Source organism: Chiloscyllium plagiosum, chromosome 34 (genome assembly GCF_004010195.1).
Source record: "Chiloscyllium plagiosum isolate BGI_BamShark_2017 chromosome 34, ASM401019v2, whole genome shotgun sequence".
In the NCBI taxonomy this organism is placed as follows: domain Eukaryota; kingdom Metazoa; phylum Chordata; class Chondrichthyes; order Orectolobiformes; family Hemiscylliidae; genus Chiloscyllium; species Chiloscyllium plagiosum.
The window spans coordinates 5,084,412-5,110,115 of NC_057743.1; the positions used below are offsets into that span (position 1 = coordinate 5,084,412).

At 42.7% G+C, this 25,704-nt stretch overlaps 1 protein-coding gene across 3 annotated transcripts in view; it reads right to left on the reverse strand.

The window, feature by feature from the left end:
• si:ch73-206d17.1 (tyrosine-protein kinase STYK1) overlaps positions 1–25,704 on the reverse strand; it is a 101,166-nt gene that overhangs the window by 52,597 nt on the left and 22,865 nt on the right. For 2 of the 3 annotated variants that reach the window (XM_043675522.1, XM_043675523.1), the window contains exons 2-3: positions 7,559–7,625; positions 5,397–5,537 (exon numbers count right to left, since the gene is read on the reverse strand). In XM_043675522.1, coding sequence (XP_043531457.1) covers positions 5,397–5,537; positions 7,559–7,598 — 181 coding nt within the window. In that variant the 5' untranslated portion in view covers positions 7,599–7,625. The remainder of the gene's footprint in view (positions 1–5,396; positions 5,538–7,558; positions 7,626–25,704) is intronic. The other variant, XM_043675524.1, reaches the window with a different exon arrangement.

The following is a 25,704-nucleotide window of genomic DNA, read 5'->3' on the forward strand; positions in this document are numbered from 1 at the left end:
TGTTAAAGCATGGAGGGCAATTCGGCAGAGGGAAGGTAATATTGGCAAAACATCTTTGTTTACGCCTTTAGTGGGTATGCCGGAGTTTTCAACCAGGTATGATAGATTCAGGATTTAAACGTAAGGCAGCTAGGGGTATATCTTGCATGGGTGATTTATTTGAGGGAGATGTAATGATGTCCTTCGATCAGTTAGGTACGAGTTACCTAATAGAGGCCTCTTTTGTTTTTGTCAAGTTAGGGATTTTATTCAAAAAAAGACCACACTTTTGACTGATTACAAATCTGACATAGAAAGAGGGATACTAAGGGCTAAGAGTACACTTTCTGTCAGTACTCTATATCACCAATTGGGGGGGTGCCACCTCAGATGAGTCTGGTCGACTCTGCAAGATATGGGAAAGAGAGCTGGGTGTTGAAGTTTCTTCAGAGGCATGGGAGGATATTTGGGAGAATGCAAGGAAGATATCAATTTGCAATAGGACCCGTGCTTTACAGTTGAAGATTCTCCACAGGGTCCACTTAGCCCCAGACCGTTTGTCAAAATTTAAACCAGAGGTACCTTCAGCATGTCCCAAGTGCAAGGTCTATACGTGTACTCTTACCATTGTCTTTGGTCTTGTGACAGGCTTCAAACATACTGGAGCACTGTGGTGGGTGCAATGGAGAGGAGTTTAGGTGTAGGGGTGGAAAAGGATCCTATTTCGCTCCTTTTGGGCCTACCCATTGTATTTCCTGCAGACTCGCATAAGGAAAAACTTTTCAATATTCTTACATTCTGTGCAAGGAAGAATACCTTGCTAGGTTGGATATCAGAAAACCCCCCAGGCCTGTCGGGTTGGCGGAAGATTATTATGGAGCATATTCCCCTGGATTTCTCACAAATGGAAATACCTGGACACAGATTTATCTGCCACACTAACAAGGGCTTTTATATTGCTGTAACGATTGTATTTCATGAGTCCAATATCCAGGGAGGAGGAACTGTGAATGTACGAGTGATTTATTTGGCTGGGCTGAGTTATTACTATTTATTTGTTTGTTGTTAGGTATTTATTTAGTTAGTTAAATAGCTAGTTTAGGTTTTTTTAAAATTTTATACTTCTCTATATATGTTTATACATTCGTATAGGAGGGTGGGTTGGGGAATTTTTTTATTATTTGGGTTTAGTCTTGTACTATTTTTGTACTGTTTTGAATTGCATTGTTTTGTATTTGTTTAATATTTAAAAATCTATTTTTTCTTAATCAAAATATATAATAAAAAAACGTTTTGTGATTTACACATGAAAGAAGTGAAACTATCATGGTATTCAAACAGATGAAAGACTCAACAGACAATCAAAATATTTTTCAATGTATAATTTCAGTTACATCACACTGTAAATTTTTGCTATAAATTCTGTGTCTTAGAATTGTGTCCTCCATTATCACCTGATGAAGGAGCGACGCTCTGAAAGCTAGTGTGCTTCCAATTAAACCTGTTGGACTATAACCTGGTGTTGTGTGATTTTTAACTTTGTACACCCCAGTCCAACACCGGCATCTCCGAATCATTTCCTATTCATGTACTTGTCCAAAAGTCTTTTAAATATTGTAACTGTATGTGCGTCCAATTCTTCCTCAGGAAGTTCATTCCACATGTGTTTAAAAAAAAAATTGCCCCTCGTGTCTTTAAATCCCTCTCTTCTCACCTTCAAAAAATGTGTCCCGTAGTCTTGAAATCCCCCATCCTAGGGGAAGACACTCTGTCAAAGACACAGTGACATATTGGGCTCAATGTTGACAAATCGCACCTCATGTGTGATGCAGTCAGTTGAAAAGGTACCCGTGTGAGCAGAAGGAGTCAGCGAGCTGCAGTGGTTCCAAGACACTGACTGTTCAGTGAGTGTTTGAAACGAGCACAGTCCAGCAGATCGACAGAAGCACCAAGCCCCAGAATTGGGAAGGTCCCAGTTACTCACGGCCCATTCATTGTTCAAAGATGACCCACTTTCACACAATAAAGGAAATTCAGCTCATGTTCTATGGAAACATTTGCAGCCAATCAGGACGACAACTTAATACAAACCAGGACAGGATGCTTTCTTAACTTGATTTATAGATCTACAGTTGGCTATATCAGCTACCTTCTTAATCTCACACACAACGGAGGTCTGCAATAAAGGTAGACCTGCTATAATTTACTCCAGTGTTGCAGACAAAGATGAGAAAACAATTGGCCATGATGTCCTCGATCATTATTTTGTTAAAAATTCCAATTTTGGATATTAATGGAGTGTGAAATTGTGTGTGGGGCTGCATTGCTCCATTCATCCCACCTCGACAGATGATCACTAACACCAGACCTGAAGCATAATGTTTCCAATGATGTATGAAAAGCCAGGAAGTGCCTATTGGAATGGTAACCTCACAAGTGACCACCTCCATTACAGTAAGGAGCAGCTCACCAGGCCTATGGTACAGTGACAAAGGTCCATTGAGTTGGTGAATTTAGCTTCCTTTGTAAATGAGACTTTAGATTAATCCAGAGTAAAAATAAGGTTGGTGAAAATGGTAAATCAGCCCATTCCTTATATTAAATTTTAGTGCAAGTGGTTACACTGGATATTGGGTTTCTAATCACTTAATTCTAATTGCAGTGTTAATCATGTACTGTGCATCCCTTGATGCAATATCTCATGATTTGTTCCTGTGTAGCCTAATGGAAGTCAGACCAATATGTTTTATCCAATAAAACTCTCATTTCATTGCCCTCTGTTAAATATTTTGTACTTGTGTAACAATTCCAAGGACCCACAGACCAGTAGCTTGGAAAGTCACCACTGTGCCATTCGGCTAGAATTACAGCAGTGTTCAGAATTGCACTCAAAGATTTGGAACTGAATGATGACTGGCCATCTGCTCAGTCTGTTTCTGCCCATACACTTGGCAGATGGTCTCATTATGAACATTCAGCCAAACTCCAAGATAAGGTGTTTAGCCAAAGAAGCAATGTTTACAGTTACAAAGAGAAATGTTAGCTTTGTTTGATTGACACTTGAGGCAATAATAATTCTTGTTTTTCTTCTTTTTGTGGAATTTTTCATTGCAAATGTGTTTGTACAATCAAAATTAGGAGATATTTTGAGAATTATTTTCATTAGTAATACAGCTGTTTCATTAACACTTTTAGAAGGAGCACTTTTCAAAGACAATTTTCAAACCTGGCTTAGTGTGTCAGTTTGAGGAGCAGTTCAAAGACTTGTCAGTGTCATTATATGGCTTATTGGTTGTCACTATAGTGGATATTGGAAGAATAGCAATGGAAGATACATAAAAGAGTGGAAGGAGCAGAGTGGTGTGCATGGGAAGATGGATTGGGGGATTGGTGGGACCTTATAGACATACCTGTCAAACCAATCCTAACTCCATAGGAGGACCCCCACAAGATACACAAATTGACTTACCTGGTGGGATTGCCACAGTCTTCAGGAACCCTGGGAAAATAGCAATCTGAATTTATAGAAAAGATTCAAACGGTGAACCCAATCTCACTAAGTGCATGTTGGGTCATCTTACAAAATGGAAAAGAAAAAGACAGACGATAGCAGGAATTGCCTGGCAACTGAGGAGTTGAGAGTCCGCACACCTTACGTTTCTGATCCCTTTGGGTGGAGAAGATCTGGCCCACGTGTACAAAAGCCCCAGTATATTCTGTCTGGACACCATATTCTAGGAACTGCACGAGAGTTTCTAGGGATGAGAGATCACTGGAGAGGCAGAAGTTATTCTCCTTACAGCAGAGAAAGTAGAGAGCGCCGATTTGGTAGAGTTGCTTGAAATTATGAAGGGGTTAGGTAAAGCAAATAAAGGGAAATGGTTTCCATGGCTGTTGAGCTAATAACTACAGGACGCAGATTTAAAAGGTGACTAACAAAAAGAACCAGATGTGAACTGAGGCACCTTAATGGCAGTATACCACTGCAGAAATTTAAAAAGGCATGAGGTGGAAGTCAGAGAAAGCAATTGTTTTCACGGAGAGGGTTATGGGAGTCTGGAACTCACTGGCCGAAAGAGTTAAACTCTCTGAACATTCCAGCAGTATTTAGATATTGATACATTCCCAGAGCCTTGAGGGCTGTGGGCCAAGAGCTGGATTACTATTGTCAGAATGTGGTCTGCCACAGAAATGATGGCCTGGATAGCCTCCTTCTATGCTGTAAACATCAGAGTCTGTAAGGCAGAGGGTTTTTTTTGAACAAGAAAGAACCTCATGATTTTGATTTGAAACAACATCTGACGGGTTACTGGGGGCAGTGTCAATGGAAGCTTTGAAAAGGGAATCAGAAATAATTGAAGATGGAACAAACCACAGGGCTATGGAGAATGAACTAGACAGGGTGGGACTGACGAGATCACTGGTTAAAAAGAGTAACGCAGACATAATAGGCTGAATAATCTCCTTCTGTTCTGCATTATTTGAGAATTCTTTAATAAAGATGACAACAAAGTATAGGCCAGGTAGCAAATGATTTTTATCACTCCTTAAAAGGTGATTCTCCTGAAAATGGGAAGTATACCATTTCAGGTATGATCAGCTTAGTCCATTGCCTGACAGGAGTGAAAAGGAGAAAGTGGTTCCAAACGTTCTACTATTTGCACATGCACCCCCAGCAGTCAGTGGGCCAGAGCAGAGAGGGTGCAGTCTGGTCAGCCTGTCACAGATCTAGAACCCTGCAATGCAGCGAGAGGTCGACCATGTGAGGAAAGCCCACAGCATGGAGCAACTGCTGGCTACAGAAGGACTGTAATGTTTATCTTTTAAAACTTTATTTCTTTATCTTTCTAAATTTATACTATGAAGAACTTAATGGAGAACTTTAAGCTTATTTCCTTATTTCTCTACTTTCATACCTTGTTTATTTTAGTAACTAAGACTTGTACCTAGGTAATTTGTATGTAAGATGTGTAGTATCATTGCACACATGTCACTGTACTCATGTACTTTGTACTTGAGCACTCATGACATTAAACCTAATGCTGAAATCATTTGATCTCAGATAAATATTTCTCGCAGTCCTGAGAAGGCAGCCAGTATAATCAAAGACCTCTCCCCCATCCTCAATATAATCTATTCCAACCTCTGTCTGTCAGACAGACGATACAAAAACTTAAACATACATACTAACAGATTCAAGAACAGCTTCTTCCCTGCTGTTATTAGGTTTCTGAAGGGACCTCTCAAATTTTAAATTTAATGTCGATCTCACTCTTTGTGCGCCTTCACTGCAGCTGTAACATTGTATTCTTTGCTCTGTTCTATTACCCTTACACGCTTTGAATGGGACGATCCTCCAGTACTGTACGCAAAACAAAATAAACTATTTCAAATTTAAAAAACCAAAGCTCACCCACCTTGCAGCAGTATGACTGGAGCACGCTCCTTTTCTTTCTTCATCTTGCACGTCTTCCAGATGACAATAATGATCAGAACTACAGACGAGAAGCCAAGGATCACTGGGATGATGATAACCCCATTGTTTACACCATTCGCATCTGAGACAGGAGGGAAGAGACATACATCTATCAGTCGCACTGTTTTCTCCCAGTAACAAAATCCCCATACACACCCATGTCAGAAACTTCCATTACATGAATCTCCCAGTACACTGATACTGAGAGGCTGCATGGTCTACCCCTGTTCCTATCTTCCTAATAACTCCAACTCAGAGTCTCCTTTGGTGACTTCAGGTCTAAAACTGGTCTATGCTAAAGAAATTGCTTAAAATTGTTCTACAGCTAGAAAATAAGCATCACCAAAATAACAAACTGAATAAAACAGAGACAGTTACATTTATATTGCTGACTGTCATATGTTATTCTAAAGGACTTTCCAGCCAATGATGTACTACTTCACTAATAGCGACTATTGCAATGGAGGGCATGTGACACACACACACAGGACGATGGTGATGTCACTGGTAGAGAGGGGCCGGGATTTGAACCCTTGGAGTCTCAGTTCAATGAGGACTCTTTCATATAATGGTCCAGAACTTGATCCACGTTTCCCAGAGGACTGGTTTGTTAGCCAACTTCCTGAAGCTTGGATAAGGACATAGTCAGAAGTCACACAACACTAGATTATAGTTCAACAGGCTTATTTGAAATCACAAGTTTTCAGAGCACTGCTCCTTCATCCAATCCTATCACAGCAGCTATAGAAATTCAAATTCAAATTCAATTCATCAATCGGGAACGTAAAGCTAGTCTTCACAATGGTGACCTGGAAACCAACTTCAATTGTTGTAAGTGAACCAGATGGGTTTTTACATCACTTAGGGAGGGAAACTTGCAATCCTTAGCTGGTCTGGCCTGTGTGTGAGACTCCAAACCAACAGCAAGGTGGCTGACTCTTAACTGCCCACTGAAGTAGCCACTGAAGCACTGCATTCACTAGATACAGGATGGTGGCACAGTGGCTCAGTGGCTAGCACTGCTGCCTCACAGCGTCAGGGACTCAAGTTCGATTCTACCATCTATGTGAAGTTTGCTTGTCCACCTCACATCTACCTGTATTTCCTCTGGGTTCTCCAGTTACCTCCCACAGTCCAAAGATGTGCAGGGTAGGTGGATTGGCCATGAGAAATGCAGGGTTACGGCAGAGGGTAGGGGTCAGATGCTCTTCATAAAGGTCTGTGTAACCCAATGGACCGATTGTCCTGCTTCCATACTGTAGGGATTCTATGTTTCCATGCACACTAAAAACTGGCCTTGCCAATGGTACCCACATCCCATGAAGGAGAGGAAATCAAAACAAGACAGTGATCTAACAATTAGTTCAAGTATTGTTGGTTGAGAGATAAATATTGTCCAGAAGATAATAAGAAAACCTCTGCTCTCCTTCAACATGGTGTCATATAGCCTTTTACAAGGGAACAGAAGCAGCTCAGGTGAACACCTCCTGAGAGATGGTACCTCCAATAATGCAGCACTCCCTCGGAGCTACACTGTGACATTAACATGGTCAGACTGAGCACAAGTTGGGACTCAAACTCTCAATCTTCTCACTAACAAGCTGGAGCGCTGTCATAGTCATACAGCATGGAAACAGACCCTTTGGTCCAACAGTCCATGCCAACTATAATTCCAAACCAAACTAGTCCCATCAGTCTGCACTTGGGCCATGTCCCTCCAAACTTTCCTATTCATTTATTTATCCAAATGTCTTTTAAAAGTTGTAACTGTACCTGCATCCACCACTTCCTTTGGAAGTTCATTCCACACATGAACCACCCTGTAAAAATAAAGTTGTCCCTCATGTCTTTGTAAAAACCTTTCTCCTCTCACCTGAAGACCCACCTTTCCCCCACCCGAGCAAAAAAACACTAGCCATTCACCTTATCTAAACCCCTCCACTTTATAAACCTTTATAAAAAGGTCACCCCCTCAAACTTCTACGTTCCAGTGAAAGAAGTCCCAGCCTATCCAGTAACAAGTTGGTAAATCTCAGCATTGATTTGGTCTCTCTTCACAGAAATTGCCAAACAAATAAAAAAAGGTAAGAATCAGAGACTCACTACATCGATTCGAGGTGCTGAAATTACACTGGAGGCTCATTAGACTTGAGCACACGGTGGGCAGGATCTGGAAAACATTGAAGTAGTATCAGTGAGAGTGAGGAAGTCAATAACCCATCAGACAGACAGTCAGTCAGCACGGTCAAGTTAAACAGGTCATTTCTGAAAAGTGCACCAGAGAGAGGGTGGATCCCACAATTACATCCTGACCAAGCCCAGATCCCCACCAAGTGGCCAATAAAATCACTCTGGAAGACAAGTGAGGATTTATCAGAGTGAAGTGACCAATTGTGCAGAGACACCAGCAGACCGGGCACAATACTGTTTCTAGGACTTTCACCTAGAACTTCTAGGCCAATTCTAGCCCTCAATGTCCCTCTTCCAATAGAGCTGGATGCTATCCTGACACAGAGCTGCTTAGTTGCATCAAAATACATCATTTCCCACCCCAAAAATTCAAACGGTCCTGCTCTGGCGGCACAGTGGTTAGCACTGCTGCCTTACAGCACCAGGGTCCCAGGTTCAATTCCAGCCTCAGGTCTGTGTGGAGTTTGCATGCTCTCCCTGTGTCTGCGTGGGTTTCTTCCGGGTGTTCCGGTTTCCTCCCACAATCACAAAGATGTGCAGGCCAGGTGAATTGGCCATGCTAAATTGCCCGTAGTGTTAGGTGTAGGGGTATGGGCGGGTTGCGCTTCGGCGGGTCAGTGTGGACTTGTTGGGCTGAAAGGCCTGTTTCCATACTAAGTAATCTAATCTTATTTCAGGAGAGTCACCATCAGGTAAATGTTCCACTTAATGACATTTTTAACAAATTTAAGACTAAAACTCCAGTTTACAAACTTTTGACACTTTCCTTAACTCTTCTCTATAGTTCTCAAAATCGACTTCACACCCACTACCCCACTCCCACCCACGGGTCATTTCTTTTACTCCAAATCTTTCCAGCTTGCCCTTTTTCATTGTGTGGTAACTTCTCTAAATCCCAAGGTACAGGGAGAGGCTGGAGCATTGAAGAGTGTTAACTAGTTCTGACAGATGAAACATGGGAGACAGAAAACATGTCACAATTAACAGTTGTTTGAGGACTGGAGGGTAGAGAGCAATGTGTTCCACAAGATTTAATATTCAGACCATAAATTTTTAGTCCAAGTAAAATTATTTTGATATTGGAACACAAAATAAGCTTCTAAAATTTGCTTATGAATCCAAACATGGTTGTGTGGATGACTAAGTGACTGCAAGAAGAAATGGATGCAGAAGCATAATGAGGCACACAAGTGGCAGATGGAAGGTGTGAGATGATGGACATTGCAGAAGGGATAGGGAGAAGCAGTAGAGACTGAATGACATTTCCAAACAAAGTCAGGAAGAGATGCATAGCACCTTGAAGGTACCAGGATAGATTAAACCAGCAGTTAGCAAAATACATGCAAACTTGGGCTTCATAGATAGAAGCATTCAGTAAAGACAAGAAAAAGGAGGGAATTGATACTAGACCTTCCTAAAGCTCTGATTAGTCCACATCTAATTCTGAACACAACACTTTACAAAGGATCGTCAAGAGGCTGCAGAGGAGACCGACTAGAACCTTCTGGGGATGATGAGCTTCTATCACAGGCTTAGGTTGGAGAAGTTGGTATGTTTCTCCTTGCAGCAAAAGAAGCGAGAGAGCGAGAGCAAATCTGATTGAGGTGTACAAGATTGTGACAGATTGGATAAGGTACATGAGGAAAGGCTGTCTCCTTTATTATATGGTACAAAGATGAGTACACTCAATTTTTTTTTTAAGGCAAGAGATAGAGAGTGAAGGATGTGAAGATGAGATCTGGAACCCAACGGATAAGCACTAAAGAGAAATAAACTTGCAGGGTTACAAGGACAAGGAGCTTAAGAGGTGACATTATGGAGGTTTATAAAATCATAAGGAGTATAAATAAGGTGAATGGCAGGTATCCTTTCACTAGGGTGGAGGATTTCGAGACTGGGGGCATATTTTTAAGGTGAAAGGACAAAGATTTAGAAAAAGATAGGTATTTTTTGGAAACACAGAGTGGTTTGTGTGTGGACTGAACTTCCAGAGGAAGTGATGGATGCAGTTACAGTTATAACTGTTATGAAGCAGAGCTTGACCCTCCTCTGATAACTAAATCCAGAAAAACACCAGAGAGGCTTGCCTTGCCTCAATCTGTTAGAATAAGTGTGAAAGAAGAAATAACCACCTCTCACCACCCCTCCTGCCCCACAAACTGTTATAAGGAAGTGGTTAAACAAAATTAAATCCTTTCACTTACTTGATAAATCAACAAGTAACAATTTATGTATCTAACTCCAACAGTGAACAAATTAACAGAACCTCTAACAAACTGAACAATTCCCCTCTAACTAACTACTCCCAAATAAAACAGAATTCTAATGGTATGCTGTTCCAATAAATACAAGCCCCACTTATGTAAAATACAAAAACATGTTAGTCTCTCAAATGCTCCACCCCCTCTCTGTTGATCTTCTTTCAAGAAGATCTCCTCCTTTGAATTCTTGCATCAATGTCTCTCTCCATGAGATTTGTGTGTCAGGAATATTAGCTAAGAGTGCTGCTGTAACTTTAGTAAAATAATGGTTACTCAGAGTGCAGTTTGCTCTCTGCCAATTTTCAAGGCCCTGTTCTTTTCCACCCTTGATTTCTTACAATAGCATTGGTTCTAGGTTGTCAAAACCATCAGGTTTAAATTTAAATTGTCCTTAGTCTTCAAGTGCCTGGTTTAAATTAAATTGGCTAAAGTTTAAAAATCTGTTGTCCTGGTAAAAATGCTACTTTGCTGTTTGATACAAATATTTCAATTTGAGCATCTGCAAACTTTGTGTGCAACAGCTTGCCACTCAATTTTAAAATCTTTAAGCATAGAGAAAAAACATCTTTTAAAAGGGACCATGCAATCTCCTCCCACACACACACCCCCAATCATTTTCCAAACATCAAATTCTAACATCCTGCCTACCAATCCAGAAATACTCTACCCACTTTGCGGAACAATGTTTAAAAGACATTTAGATAAGGACATGAATAAGAAATATTTGGAGGGATTATGGGCCAAGCGCAGGCAGGTGGGACTGGTTTAGTTTGGGATTATGGTCGGCATGGACTGGTTGGACTGAAGGGTCTGTTTCCATGCAGTCTGACTCTATGACACAGTGAGTGAATGGGGCAGCCTGGACTATTCCACAAAGGGTCAGCATAGGTTTGATGGACCGAATGACTGCTTTCTGAGCCGTAGAGGACTGATCAGTCAAAGTCAGCATAAATGCAGAGAGATCCTCATTAACAATGGTATATTAACAAAATCTAACATTAAGCAGCTCTGAACTTATTGAAGATAAGGGCGGCACAGGGTTAGCACTGCTGCCTCACAGCGCCAGAGATCTGGGTTTAATTCCCTCCTCGGAAAAATAATGAATGTTCAGAATGTGAACCTCGTGACTCTTTAGAGCTATAGAAGGGAGGAGCTTAAACTGTATTTAATCGAAAACTTTGTTAGCCTGGCGCGCTTTTCTCAGAAGAGTGCCCAACTCTGCAGACTTGCTAATAAAACTTTGTTTTCCTGAATTTGTCTAGAGTGATTATTGAGAAGCGATTTTCGTTTCTAACAGTATATTAACAAAATCTAACATTAAGCAGCTCTGAACTTATTGAAGATAAGGGCGGCACGGGGTTAGCACTGCTGCCTCACAGCGCCAGAGATCTGGGTTTAATTCCCTCCTCGGGCAACTGTATGGAGTTTGCACATTCTCCCAGTGTCTGAGAGAGTTTCCTCCAGGTGCTCTGGTTTCCTCCCACAGTCCTAAAGATGTGCAGGTTAGATGAATTGGCCATGCTAAATTGCCTGTAGTGTTAGGTGAAGGGGTAAATGTAGGGGAATGGGTCTGGGCGAGTTGCTCTTCGGAGGGTCAGTGTGTACTTGTTGGGCCGAAGGGCCTGTTTCCTCACTGTAAGTAATCTAATCAAGATGTAGGATTGGTGAACAACAATTAGCAAGACACTTCAAGATCTCTGGTGAGGCAAGTGCTTCCAGCTGAATCTGGGGAGAGACTGGAGATGTAATAAGAAATTATGTGGTGGAAGGCAGGAAAACAGAGCAGTGTAAAACAGTTCAGGGTACTATGATTACCAGTGCCAACCTCACCCACAGCAACAAAAAGCTACTAAAGCAATGCTGTAACTACAAAGGAGCCAGCTATCTTTCCCTATTCCTTCTCTTATGACCCATTTGCACAACCCCACTCCCTGTTTATCGGAGGCTGTAGTGAGTTTCTGTCTGCACCCTAGAGGTACCTTATAACCCAGTATTGCTTCAACTGGTGTTTAAAATTATATTTCCACACATCCTGGTACAATCCGTCCTCATACCTGAATGCAGCATGAATAAGAATTTCACATTTTAAACCATTCAAAGTGATGCAATCCGACAGGGAAACCTAGAGCCTCACCAGCTTCTTAATCAGTCATCATTCCTGGTCCCTAACAAAAGGTCAGCTCCATTGGCAAGATCTAGATAAATATCCAACCATTTAAACAGCCTCTTCTCACTCTTAGTCAATGATTCTACTTCACAAAGAAGCCCAAAAAACAAACAGATGGACGTACACCTCAGTAATAATACTTCCACTATAATCAAATCCTGGAATGATTTGAACTGTTATCAATGCTCACAGCTCTTACACAATAAACACATTAGAATCCATTGTTACTATGGTCAAGAGAGTGAACACAACCTGGAACAAACCACCACCCTCTTAAAACACAATCTGGTGGATGACTCAGTAGACATGGAGAACATGGCATTTAACATTTACACACAAAATCAAATCAACTCTCCCTGTGGCTCCTATTTCTATTAGTCTAGTGTTATTAAAAAGTGGAATGTTTAAACAAAACCTACAGAAGTGGATGGGGATCAAAGTGCTCAGTGGCAAGTCGTGGAGTAGATAGCAAGCTGACAACAGAACAGCAGAGGGGTGAGGAATTAAAGACACTCAATCAGATTTGTGAAATGTACAGTGGAAAATGGTGTCCCACAAGGATTACCGCCAGGAACACACTTTTACACAAGTAATTTAGGCTTAAGAACTGGACACGCAATTCCAAATTTTGCAGATGGCCAAACTTGGTGATGTGATAAATTCTAAGGAAGACTGTGACAAGACCCCACTGGGCATCATTTTCACATCAATTAAGGAAACTTCAAGTCCAGCCTCAACTCTCCCACTTCATTATTCAACAACTGAAGGAAATAGAATTGTCTTACACATCTCAAAGCTTTGCATAATTTTAAAAGCCATCACTAAAACATCACTTGGGCTTCTTCACTCATATGGATGTCCTGAAGTTTTTCTTTTACCCCAGTTGTGTCTTTCCCAAAGCAGTCCTGATGAATTTACACTACACTCTCTCAATGCCCAAAATAACTGCCCACAATTTCACCAAGTACAAACAAAGTGGGCTCTGAAAGAGTGGCCACTGCACCCTGGTACAACCTTGGGTTTATCCATCTGCTTCAGAAACTGACAGTGTCCCTGTTCAAATGGGATTGAACCATTTAAGCAACTTGAAGAAACATGGAAGGATCAACAAGAGAAAGTGGTGTTGTTATAATGTTCTCTGCCCATTGGTCATGGTTCTCAAAAGCAGGCCCAGGTACATGGGAGCAGGGCGAAAGGAAATGAGTGAACCCATTGTCCCAAAGCAAACAAATCCCATTGGGCACTGATTCAAAATGAAACCATTTGATAAGGAAACCTCTCCCCTTCATGAGCAACTAAAACAAGAAGTCTCATTTAAAAAAAGGAAACAAAAAGCCTTTATTTCTCTTTGCCAAATAATCCTGTTATACTTTGGATCACAGGGTCAGATTTTATACTAAGCTGTTTAAACAATGACATTGCACCTGTAGTGACGATGACAAAATATCAGTTAATGATCAACTCGGGCATCTGACATTTCTAATTGTCCTTTTATTGACCATGTTGCAGTGTCAGATTTGCTCGAGTTCCTTCATATTATAATACTGCACGATTGTAGAGGTTCCTTCTGTGTCATTGTACAGTATGACAGAAACATCTTTGGAAAGCAAAATACAATTACATGATTTTTTTCAAATCTCCACAGTATGTCATCGCTATTCAGAGACTACGACAAAAACAGTATTTTTGTCTTGTGGGAGTTTTCATTTCGCATCCTCTAGGCTTAAAAATATAGGTTCTTGGAGGAAAGCATCACACTCTCAATAGCTTTAAAAACTGAAAAATAAGAGGTTGCCTCACATTCGGACTTCACTGAATACAACAGAATGTGGTCAGTATTATTGACTACCAATAGATCTATGTTTACAATAACGTGACTTTAAAAATCACAGGAATTTTAAATAATGGGGACACACAGAATCTTTCAAAAATGATCAGCATGTTGTGTGGCTGGACTCCAGAAAAAAATTGAAACTAATCAAAGATCTCAGACAACTTGTCAAAAAAGTTTAGATTTTCAGAGCAGTTTTACTGTTAGGTAGTTGGGAACTATCAGATTAGATTAGATTACAGTGTGGAAACAGGCCCTTCGGCCCAACAAGTCCACACCGACCCGCGGGTCTCTGGCGCTGTGAGGCAGCAGTGCTAACCACTGTGCCACCGTGCCGCCCACAAGATGTTAGAGGGAGAATAAAACCATTGCAAATAGGAAGAGGGTAGACCAATTGGCCCATTGAGTCTGCTCTGCCATTCAACATGGTCATGACTGATCGATCTCAAAGCCATACTCGTGCGCTCTCAAGTCCTTGATACCTTTAGCCTCTAAAAAGACTATGCCTTATCCACGCTCACTAAACTGATCCATTGCTGTTGGAGCCCTCGCACCAAGAATCACACCCCTATTTCCACCCAATCTTACAACAAACTGTTCCCAGAACAACTCACTACTCACTGAAGGTTCCAGAATTGACCAGGATCCCTCACACTGGCACCATCTTTAAAAGCTCAATTTGCACCCGAGTGAGTACTCATCATTCCGGAGCTGTCCTGCACACTCCTGAGATTTTGCCTCAAACGGCAGACCAGGAGGATTGGAAAAAGGAAATAATCAAAAATCTTGTCCTGCTTTGAGAGTGGGGCTCAGGAGGTTCGGCTGGACAGAGAGGTGCAGAGGTGGGACTTCATCTTTCTCCGGGACTAGCAGTGAAAGACATGACACCAGACCCTGCCCAGCCTGGTCCAAAGTTACCATCCAGGTCAGTGCAGTCTCAGCTGTCTGGAGGAATGGTGTGCTCTGTAGGAGGGAGGTCAACAACCTTCTCCATTCCACCAGCTAAAGTGCCCCATCTTCTCTTTAATACCTCACACTCCGTGCCTTTACTGTACAAAGGATCATGCTCCAAAAACTTAGAAACGCACACATCCCCATCTTCATTCAACCATCCCAACCCCTGACATCACTCACCCTCCATGTCCTGCGCTGCCTGCTCACATGCTCAAGACACCTCCCCACTTGCCACCCACCTCCATCTCCTGGAATTCCTGCCTCTCTCTCATTCCAGGAGCAAAACAGCTCACAATAGACCAAAAAGAGTCAGGATGGATGTGTGCTGCTCATCATGTGGTTCCTCACCCCAAGGAGACGACCCTGATTCTAACATCCTGAGGCAGATTGGTGTCAGAGGCTGCCTTTACTTACTGTGCCAGATTCTGAGGGAATGCTATCACCCTGCAGTGGGCCGAGGCCCTGCTGACAAGCTTCCTTGTCACAGGAAGACAACAATAAAATGAGCCATGCATTTCTAGCTGAGGGGCAAAGTGCAAAATGGCCCAGCAAGATAGGGATGCTGTAAAACATCCAGGTAGGTCCAGAGTGACTGAGTGTGATGAGTACGAGTGAAGATCCTGGAGATTCGGCCTGGTACAGTCCCTAAGCTGTGTGTCCCCTCAGCACATTGAGCTAGCTGCAGTATTATGGTGACAGATACTAGGGAAGCCCAAGGTGCATGCGGATGTACAGAAGCATCCTATCAGTGGATTGGAGTAGATATGTTCACAGGGTTTGGCATATACCAGATGCCAATGCTTGTGGACATGTGGTACATGTAGCCAGTGTCCACAGAATGTGTTTGGAGATGGTACCCATTGTCCAACACATGGGTTCTTTGGAGAAAGAAGAGGGTTAAACCCATCAAAACCCCCCACTGATTGTTGTGGTTCTGTTCGCCGAGCTGGAAGCTTTTGTTGCATTACGTTTCGTCCCCTGGCTAGGCGACATCATCAGTGCTTGGGAGCCTCCTGCAAAGCGCTTCTTTGTATATTGGGTACCCAGCACTGATGATGTCGCCTAGCCAGGGGACGAAACGTTTGCAACAAAAACTTCCAGCTCGGCGAACAGAACCACAACAACGAGCACCCGAGCTACAAATCTTCGCACAAACTTTGAACCCCCCACTGATTTCCACATCAGGTTTTCCTGACAGATAGTTTGAGAGTTTCACAAGATCACAGCCTGTTAGGTTGTTAACAAGTATAACAAGCAATAATGCCCGCCACATGGAAACTGTCGACTGGTGATAATATTGTCATGCCACTCAAGTGGAGTTAGGGGGCACAGGGGAATGGGAAGTGTTTGGTGGATTAATGGGCATTGAGGTGACTAGCTTACCATTGTTCATGGCACTCAGAACTGCCTCTTGCTGCACTCCCTCAATGGCAAGTCACAGACCCCTCAACCCAACTCATCCATGCCAATGAGATATCCTAATTTAATCTATTCCCATTTGCCAGCATTTGGCCCATACCCTTCTAATCCCTTCCTATTCATATACCCATCCAAATGCCTTTTGGAATGTTGTAATTGTACCAGCCTCCACCACCTCCTCTGGCAGCTCATTCCGTACACACACCACCCTGTGGGTGAAAATGCTGCCCCTTAGGTCCCTTTTAGATCTTCCCCTCTCACCTTAAACTTATGCCCTCTAGTTTTGGACTCCCCTACCTGGGAGTATCTTTTCTTGGATAAAATATGACCAAACCTACATTTGATCACCCAGGTGTAGTCTTACCAAGTCACTGTACAGTAACTGATAGGATCAAACCAGATGTGGTATTGAGCTCCTTGGAAATACATAACAATACTAGACATTTTTATTCAATACAGACACTCTTGATTTTCATGGGAAGTACCAAATAAAGTTTTTTTTAAAGAAGAGAATCTGGGTCAATGTTCCTGCATTCAACAGGTGACATTTAAATGCTGACAATGCAGGTTTAGTTCAGAGGTTCAAGACACCATGAGAGTGCACAGGTTGGGGTTTGGTAATAGGGCAAGAAAATAAATAAGAAATGAGTGAGCATGGGATAAGGGGAGCACTGGCCCTTCCAAACGTCACATGTACACACACAAACACACGTACACACACACACGTACACACACACACACGTACACACACACACACACCCTCCTGTAAAGAAAAGGAAGATGTACTAAAAGAAATTAGGGCCGCATAGTGACTCAGTGGTTAGCACTGCTGCCCCATAGTGCCAAGGACCCAGGTGTGATTCCAGGTCCTGGCAACTGTCTGTGTGGAGTTTGCACTTTTACCCAGTGTCTGGTAGGTTTCCTCCCACAATCCAAAGGTGTGCAGGCTAGGGGGAATTAGCCATGGGAAATGCAGGCTTACAGGGATAATGTTCGGTGTTGGGGGAGAGGAGTGGAGTCCAGGTGGGATGTTCCTCAGTGTGCACTCGATGGGTTGAACGGCCTGCTTCCACACTGTAATGATTCTATAACGCTGAAATGTAAACATACAGTGCATGAAAATAAACAGGGTGTCTTCTCAAGAAATTTTAGGGATCATTGTTCATCTTGTACATGGTAATGGTATAAACAGGGCTCTGGGATATCCACATTACGTATGAAAGCCCACAGTGATCTCTATAGATAGGAAGGATATGGATACCCTGGGAAGCAGCATACAGGACAACACCCGAATCTTCGAGGATTTAATGAGAAAGTTAGGCTCCAAGAGTGAATGTTACTTATAGTAAGGAGCTGCAGGATTAAAGATGACAATTTTAAAATGATATAAAGGGAATGGATACTGTCGAGTTTAATATGAACTTTAAGGAAAATAGGGACAGTATGTCAAGACTTCATGTGTCCAATCAGCAGAGTTAGGTTGATTACAGGATGAATGTCTTTTCGGTCAATGCAGTGGAGTGTTGTGTGATACAAAATCAAGCGTGAAACTGAAAGGAAGAAACCAGCATGGTTATATAATGGGCAGAAACAGCAAGAGGAGAGGAACAATTACCTGCTCCTGAGCTGGATGTGTCAATGGATGACAATGGACCAATTCCACTTGAACATTAGGGAGTGTTAAAGGAAGCAGTGTAAGAGAAAAATGGAAATGATCTGCTCACTTAATATGAAGGGAGGAAATGTGGGGAGGTGAGTAAAGGAGATGCGATTACAGAAAGGAGGGACAGCATCCTCAGTGATTAAAGGAGATGGCATGAGAGAGGCCTGTCTCCCATCTTCCCAATAGCACAGCCATGCAGGTGAGCAGCTCAGACAGAATGTTGTTCGTTGTTGCTGATTGTAATAGACCAAAATCCAACTTGAAAAAGAGAATGCCCAAGTGTAAAAGAAAAAAAAGATTGGCAGCAAAAGATTTAAATGCATCAGAATTGAAAGGAGAGTGGGTGACTGACTGGAGGAGGTGGAGCAGGGTAATTAACCAGCATTCTGAAATAGGAAGGAGGGAGGGAGACAGGAGAAAAGATAACACTCTTGTTCTCAAATACAGGGAAAGCACCATAGCCCTTAAAAAGGGAGCTTAACAACATACTTGCAAGATGCCATTTTGCTTTGATGCTAAGGAGCATGGACAAATCGGATATCTGCGGGAGTTCTCCAGACAGACAGTGATATCTTTCGTAAGATATTAGCAGAAATCATAATCAGACATTTATCCAAGGTTCTGTCCATTTCTCCCCAGTTTTGCAATTTTTGAAGCCAGCAGATCCCTCAAGTTGGGGAGGTGGAAGTATATGATTTGACTGCTCTATCTTTACAATCAACACCACTACAGCAAGGTCTCGTCAGAGAAGTTTAATAACACCAACAGCTAAATATTGCTATAGAGACATTTTAAAAGGCAGAAAGTAAATTTCATCATTAAATGTCTTGACTTGACCACATGGTTATGGAACAAAATTCTCTCCAATCAATTCAGTTGGATTCAGTCTCCTCAATCCACAAATCATATGAATTGAAACTGCGAGATTTTATAAAGAGATCGAAAATATTTAATGAAACAACTGGAAAACTGGACACTGTAGAAGATTAGAGAAATCCCAGACAAATACCGAGCACTCAGACAATAAAATATTATAGGCACAAGGAGCAAAGCAATCAAGTAACTAATACCAACTGGTGCATAGAGACAAACAAAACCAAAACTTCATCTTGCCAGTGCATTTAGCACGCGAAAAGCTTAGAAAACTGTCCAATTGTGTGGTGTAACCTTTTTATATTTTTAAATTTAACAACACCCAAGCTTGATAAAATTTAGATCCTTCACAAACTCAAGATTCTGCAGTTTCAAGCCCAAATCTCAATTAACGAAGTGTACCAGATCTTTAATTTTCAAAAGTGAGACCAATTGAACCATGGAAAATAACCAGTGGATATTATCAGGACATGACCCACAGAGCTCTTGATGAATATGTTTTTTGTATAACAGCAGCTACTAGCGAACAAGATCAAACTGACATCTTGCACGAGAAGGAGTTCACAAAGTTTGTGCGAAGATTTGTAGCTCGGGTGCTCGTTGTTGTGGTTCTGTTCGCCGAGCTGGAAGTTTTTGTTGCAAACGTTTCGTCCCCTGGCTAGGCGACATCATCAGTGCTTGGGAGCCTCCTGCGAAGCGCTTCTTTGATGTTTCCTCCGGTGTTTATAGTGGTCTGTCCCTGCCGCTTCCGGTTGTCAGTTTCAGCTGTCCGCTGTAGTGGTTGGTATATTGGGTCCAGGTCGATGTGTTTGTTGATGGAGTTTGTGGATGAATGCCATGCCTCTAGGAATTCCCTAGCTGTTCTCTGTCTGGCTTGCCCTACGATAGTAGTGTTGTCCCAGTCGAATTAAATGCCTAAAACTAGGGGGCATGCATTCAAGGTGAGAGGGGGAAAGCTCAAAGGAGATAGAATCATAAAATCCTTAACAGTGTGCAAACAGGCCATTTGGCCCAACAAGTCCAATCTGACCCTCCAAAGAGTAACCCACCCAGACCCTATTATTCTACATTTACCTCAGACTAATGCACCTAACTTACACATCCCTGAACACAATGGGCAATTTAGTACGGCTAATTGCCCTAACCTGCACATCTTTGGATTGTAGGAGGAAACCAGAGCACCCAGAGGAAAGTCACGCAGACACGGGGAGAATGTGCAAACTCCAGTCAGACAGTCACCCGAGGCTGGAATCAAACCCAGATCCTTGGTGCTGTGAGGCAGCAGTGCTAACCACTGAGCCAGAGAGTGGTAGGAGTCTGGAATGCACTGTTAGAGGTGGTGGTGGAGGCAGATAGGGCATTTAAGAAACTTTTACATCGGCACATGAATATGCAAGGAATGGAGGGATATGGACCAAGGGCAGGCAGAGGGAATTAGTTTAATTTGGCATTGTGTTCGGTGCAACATCATTGGCTGTACTGTTCTAGGTTCTATATTATATGGACGAGTTAGACCGAAGGGTCTGTTTCTATGCTGTATAACTCTATGACTCTAATATCCTTGAGCTCAGATTCAGCTTTCAGCCTTGAACTTATTAGTTTTTCTTTTATGTTTCTCCTCCATGCTCTCCCTGCATTGATATTAACTCTTCCTCCTTGCAGTCTCCGACACATTAATATCGTGTATGACACAATTTACTTGACCTCTTCAAATTCTAGCCTCCATATTACTTCCCCTCATATTGAGCTCTGCAGCCATTTCCCTCTCACTCAGACAGGTCCAGGGCTCCCTTGGTATGATGTAACTCAGTTGCCAGCATTTCCACATCCGGAGTCAGACGATTGTGGCTTTGAGTCCCCCTCCAATGAGCACATACGACATAATCCAGGCACGTATTAAAGTGGTGCATTGCAGGTGTTGTGCATGTCAGCGCTGTTATCTTTAGGATGAGATGCCCATCCCTCTCCTGGACCAACATCAACCACTACCTAAAGCAGGTGTTACTATCTCATTGTTGTTTTTGGGATCCTCCTGTGCATAGACTGACTGCCTTTCCCTCACTTGTGACTACAAAGCACTTTGCAGGAGGCTCCCAAGCACTGATGATGTCGCCTAGCCAGGAGACGAAACGTTTGCAACAAAAACTTCCAGCTCGGCGAACAGAACCACAACAAGGAGTTCACAAACCCAAACCTCTTTCAGGACAACTCTCAAATGGAAGATGATGCACCACATTCTCAGAGAACAAGACTGTGGAGAGGAAAAACAAATCAAAAAGGGATGAACTTGCTGATAGGTAGGTGCCATTTGCTATCTTGACACTCTGGCACATCCCAAAGTGGTTCACTGCCAGTAGTTACGTTTCACAAAATGGTCATTTCATGAAATGTTCCTCCCCCCACCACACACATACACAGCAGTAATACAATGATTAGATGATGAGCTCAAACTTCATTAGGTCTTAAAGCAGACACTCTAATCTCACTGCATGTTGTGACTGTACAGATAATGCAGATAGCTTTCAAAGTCCACACTGCCTTCTAATTTAATGATAGCATGCAACTCAGCATTGAACTCCCTGCTGAAAAACCAAGAACATAGCGACAGACTCTCAGGAAAAGGAGCTGATTGCTTAGGAATGAGTGGAGCAGAAACCTTCTCATTTAGAGACTTTGAATCTTTGGCCTTCTCTCCCCAATGAGGCACCATTAAGGTCGAGAGAGAGAATTGAAGGATGTGAAGAGCAGGCTGGAAAGCAAAGTTGGAGGAAAGTCAGTCATGCTCCTCCTGCATGGTGGAGCAGGCTCAAAGGCTGAGTAGATAAATGCAAGATTATCCACTTTGATGGCAAGAGCAGGAAAGCAGATTATTATCTGAACAGTGCCAATTTAGGAAAAAGGTGAGGTGCATTGATTCCTGGGGGTCACTGGTGGAAGTCACTGAAGGTTAGCATGCAGATGCAGCAGGCCGTGAGGAAAGCTAACAGCACACTAGCCTTCAGTGAGGACTGGAGTAGGAATGTCTTGCTGCAATTATACAGGGCCTTGGTGAGACCACATCTTGAGTATTGTGTACAGTTTTAGTCTCCTAGTCTGAGGAAGGACATTCTTGTTACTGAGGGAGTCCAGTGAAGGTTTACCAGACTGATTCCAGGGATGGCAGCACTGACATATGAGGAGAGACTGGATTAACTGGAATTTTGAAGAATGAGTTTTGTTGGGGGGGGGGGGTAGAAATCTCAGAAATACAATTCTGATAGGACTCGACAGGTTAGATGCAGGAAGAATGTTGGGCCAGTGCAGAACAAGGGGTCTAAAAAGAAGGGATAAGCCATTCAGGACTGAAATGAGGAAGAATTTCTTCACTCAGAGTTGTGAACTTGTGGAATTCTCTCCCACAGGAAGCTGTTCATTAGGTATATTCAAGAGGGAACTGAATGTGGCTCTTGTGGCTAAAGGGGTCAAGGGATATGGAGAGAAAGTGGGAATGGGATACTGAGATTATATGATCACCCATAATCGTATTGAATGGTGGTGCAGGCTTGAAGGGCCGAATGGCCTACTCCCACACCTATTTTCTGTTTCTACCTCTGTCTGCTCATATTTTTGTATTTGAATATCCTACTGAGCAGCGTTGTCATTTCTTTGTTGCCCATGTTCTATCTGCCATTTTGAACAAAGAACAATGCAGCACAGAAACAGCCTGTGCTGAACATATTTTGCCCTTCCATATTAGAACTGCAACTAAACCATGTCCAGGAGAAAGAGTCTTCAGAGCCATTGCTCTCGCATCCAGACCAGCAGTCCCTGCAGAATTCAGCAACTCGGCAAACACTAGGCACTGCCAAAAACTCTGAGCACCATGGTAATCGCTGACTAACCTATGAGCTGGGGTTGTGAAAGTGGGCTCCTTCATACTGCTGAGCACATGTTCAGCCACATGGACAGAACAGAAAATTTGCAACAGCAGTTGACATCAGAAAAAAAATAGTACTTGCACGGCATTAACTGCACATTAACTTATCTCCCAACATGCCTTTTCTGTATAGCACACATGTCTCTCAGACTATTCCTGCACTAAATGCAGGCCATATGTTGCAAATGGTCATTGTTTAATTAAAACATTACCCAAAGCATTAAACTGATAAGCACCATAAAACTGAATTTCACAGTCAGTCAATCTGTTCAGAATATTAGTTGAGGAATAAATCTGGTTCAGGGCTCTGGGTAAAAGGCAGCTGTGCTCTTCACTATACATGCAGCCAAGAGGAAAGACTGAGCCGGTCTGTAAGAGGTAGTGATGCCAATAATGTAACACAGATAGCAAGTTACAAAAAGGAGGTTGGAAAATAGCTTAGTAAAATCATCCCACTACTATTTCATTTTTAGGGAAGTCAGGGTGGTTAGGAGCCATGTTGGTTCCCCGATGCGATAATGATGACGTCAGTGCTAACAACTGCGTGACAAGTATACTGAATAAATTTTCTTGCACTAATATTTACATTACAGGAAAAGATCTGCATGCGAAACATTCCATGGAAACTTATATCACATCAACAATAGACATCAGCAAAGCTAACAGAAGCCAAGTAACAGTAACAATGGCACAACACAGCGAGACATCACCAGGGCTAGAGAATTTCCATTCAAGGGTTTTAAAGAGGTGGGTGAATGCAGATGCTCCTGTCGAACCTGGTTGCGGGACCTGGCAACAGCGGTGCTGGGGAATCTTCGGTATAAACCCACTGACTCCCACAGTTAATTTGACCATACATACTCACACCCTGCTTCCTATAAAGACTCTATTCCATTCTCCCAGTTCCTCTGTCTCCATCGCATCTTTCCGGAGGATATCAACTTCCATAACGGTGCGTCCAAAATGTCTGCCTTCTTCTTCAACCAAGGATTCCCCAACACCATTATTGATAGGGGCCTCAACCAGGTCTGAGTCATCTCCCACACTTCAGCCCTCACTCCCTCACACAACAGCAATAGAGTTTCCCTTGTCCTTACCGATCATCCCACCGCTGCCATTTCAGTCACCTCCAGACACACATTCCCCTCCCCTCCCCTGTCCACTTCTGCAGGGACCGTTCCCTCCAGGACACCCTAGTCCACTCTTCCTTCACTCCCAACACCCCCCCACCCCACAGCCCCATGGCACCTTCTCCTATAACCACAGAAGGTCTAACACCTGCCCATTTACTTCCTCCTTCCTCAGTACCCAAGGGCGCAAACACACCTTCCAGGTGAAGCAGCACTTTACCTGCACTTCCCACAATCTAGTCTACTGCATTCGCTGCTCACTTTGTGGTTTCCTCAACACTGGAGGAAATGAAGCTTGACCGCTTTACAGAACAGCTACATTCTGCCCAAGATTGAGCTGCCAGTTGCCTGCCACTTTAACACACACCCTTGTCCCTTGGCCAACATCTCAGTCTCAGGTTTGCTACAGTGCTCCAGTGAAGCTTAGTGCAAGCTGGAAGAACAGCACCTCATTTTGCACTTGGGAACCCTGAAGTCTTCTGGACTTATTATTGCAACACCAGGTTGTAGCTCAAAAGGTTTATTTGGAAGCACTAGCTTTCAGAGTGCTGCACTTGCATCAGGGGAGCAGTGCTCCGAAAGTTAGTGCTTCCAAATAAACTTGTAGGACTATAACTTGGTGTTGTGAGAGTTTAACCTTTGTACACCCCAGTCCAAATTAGGACTCAATATCAAGTCCAATAATTTCAGGGCTTGAGCTCTCCCATGTCCTTGCTTGCCCCTACCCCACACACCAAGCTTCTTTATCACAGTCTGCTATTACACGCAACCCATTGTTAGAAATAGTGTAGGTTGGATAGGCTTCAGACTGTTGCACTGACCTATGAAACCAGCGAGGGCTGAAGGGCCTGTACTCTGCTGTAATGTTCTATGTTCTAGCCATTAATAGCTATTCACGCTTCTACCCAGATCGTGATCCACGCCTTTGTCTATGTAACTGCTCTGCTCTCATTGGGTTGTATATCCAGCTATTGTTTATTCCTTACCCCTCCCCCCACCCTATCCTCTGCATACAAACTGACATTTTCCTAGCTGCCACTAGTTCTGAGGAAGGGTCACTGGACACAAAACATTAAGTCTCATTTCTCTCCACAGATGCTGCCAGACCTGCTGAGTTTTTCCAGCAATTTCTGTCTTTGTTTCCTCTTGCGGGGAAATTACGACAGAGTCTATAATCCAATAGAGAGTAACTGAACCCCTTGGTAAATCAGCTGAACACAGCGACACATTTGGAAATATTTGAACAATTCTTGATGGATTTGATTGCATTTTTGGAGAGGGAACTAAAATAATGAACACGGGAATTTTGCTTTTGGTTTTAAATATGGAAATCATTTGATAAAGTCCTTCCTAAGAAAATATTTGCTCAAGTTGAAGCCCATGGAAGTGGAGGCCAAGATGAATCGAACAGCTGAGGTGATTGAATGAGGAGAGACAGAGTAGGGATCATGGCAGATTCTCAAATTGACAGGAATTGACTAGCAAGGACCTGTAAGAATTCAGAGAGTTTCTCAATGACTTAGACAATGAGCAAGGAAACCCCATATCCAAGCTCACTGATTATACAATGATAGAACACTAAAGTAAGACAGTGTAGATAAAGGCATAAAATTATAAAGCGATATTTGTAGATAAGTGAGTGGCAAAACTGCGGCAAACTAATTTTACTGTAAGTCAACTCCTTTAGATCTGAAAAGGACAGAGTAGGTTACCTTCTAAAAGCTAGAAACAAAGACTTGAGGGTACAGATACATACATTACCAAAATGTTCTGAACAAGTGCAGAAAATACTTCTAAGAAAAGGGAATGGAATGCCAGCATTCATATCTAAAAGACTATAATGCA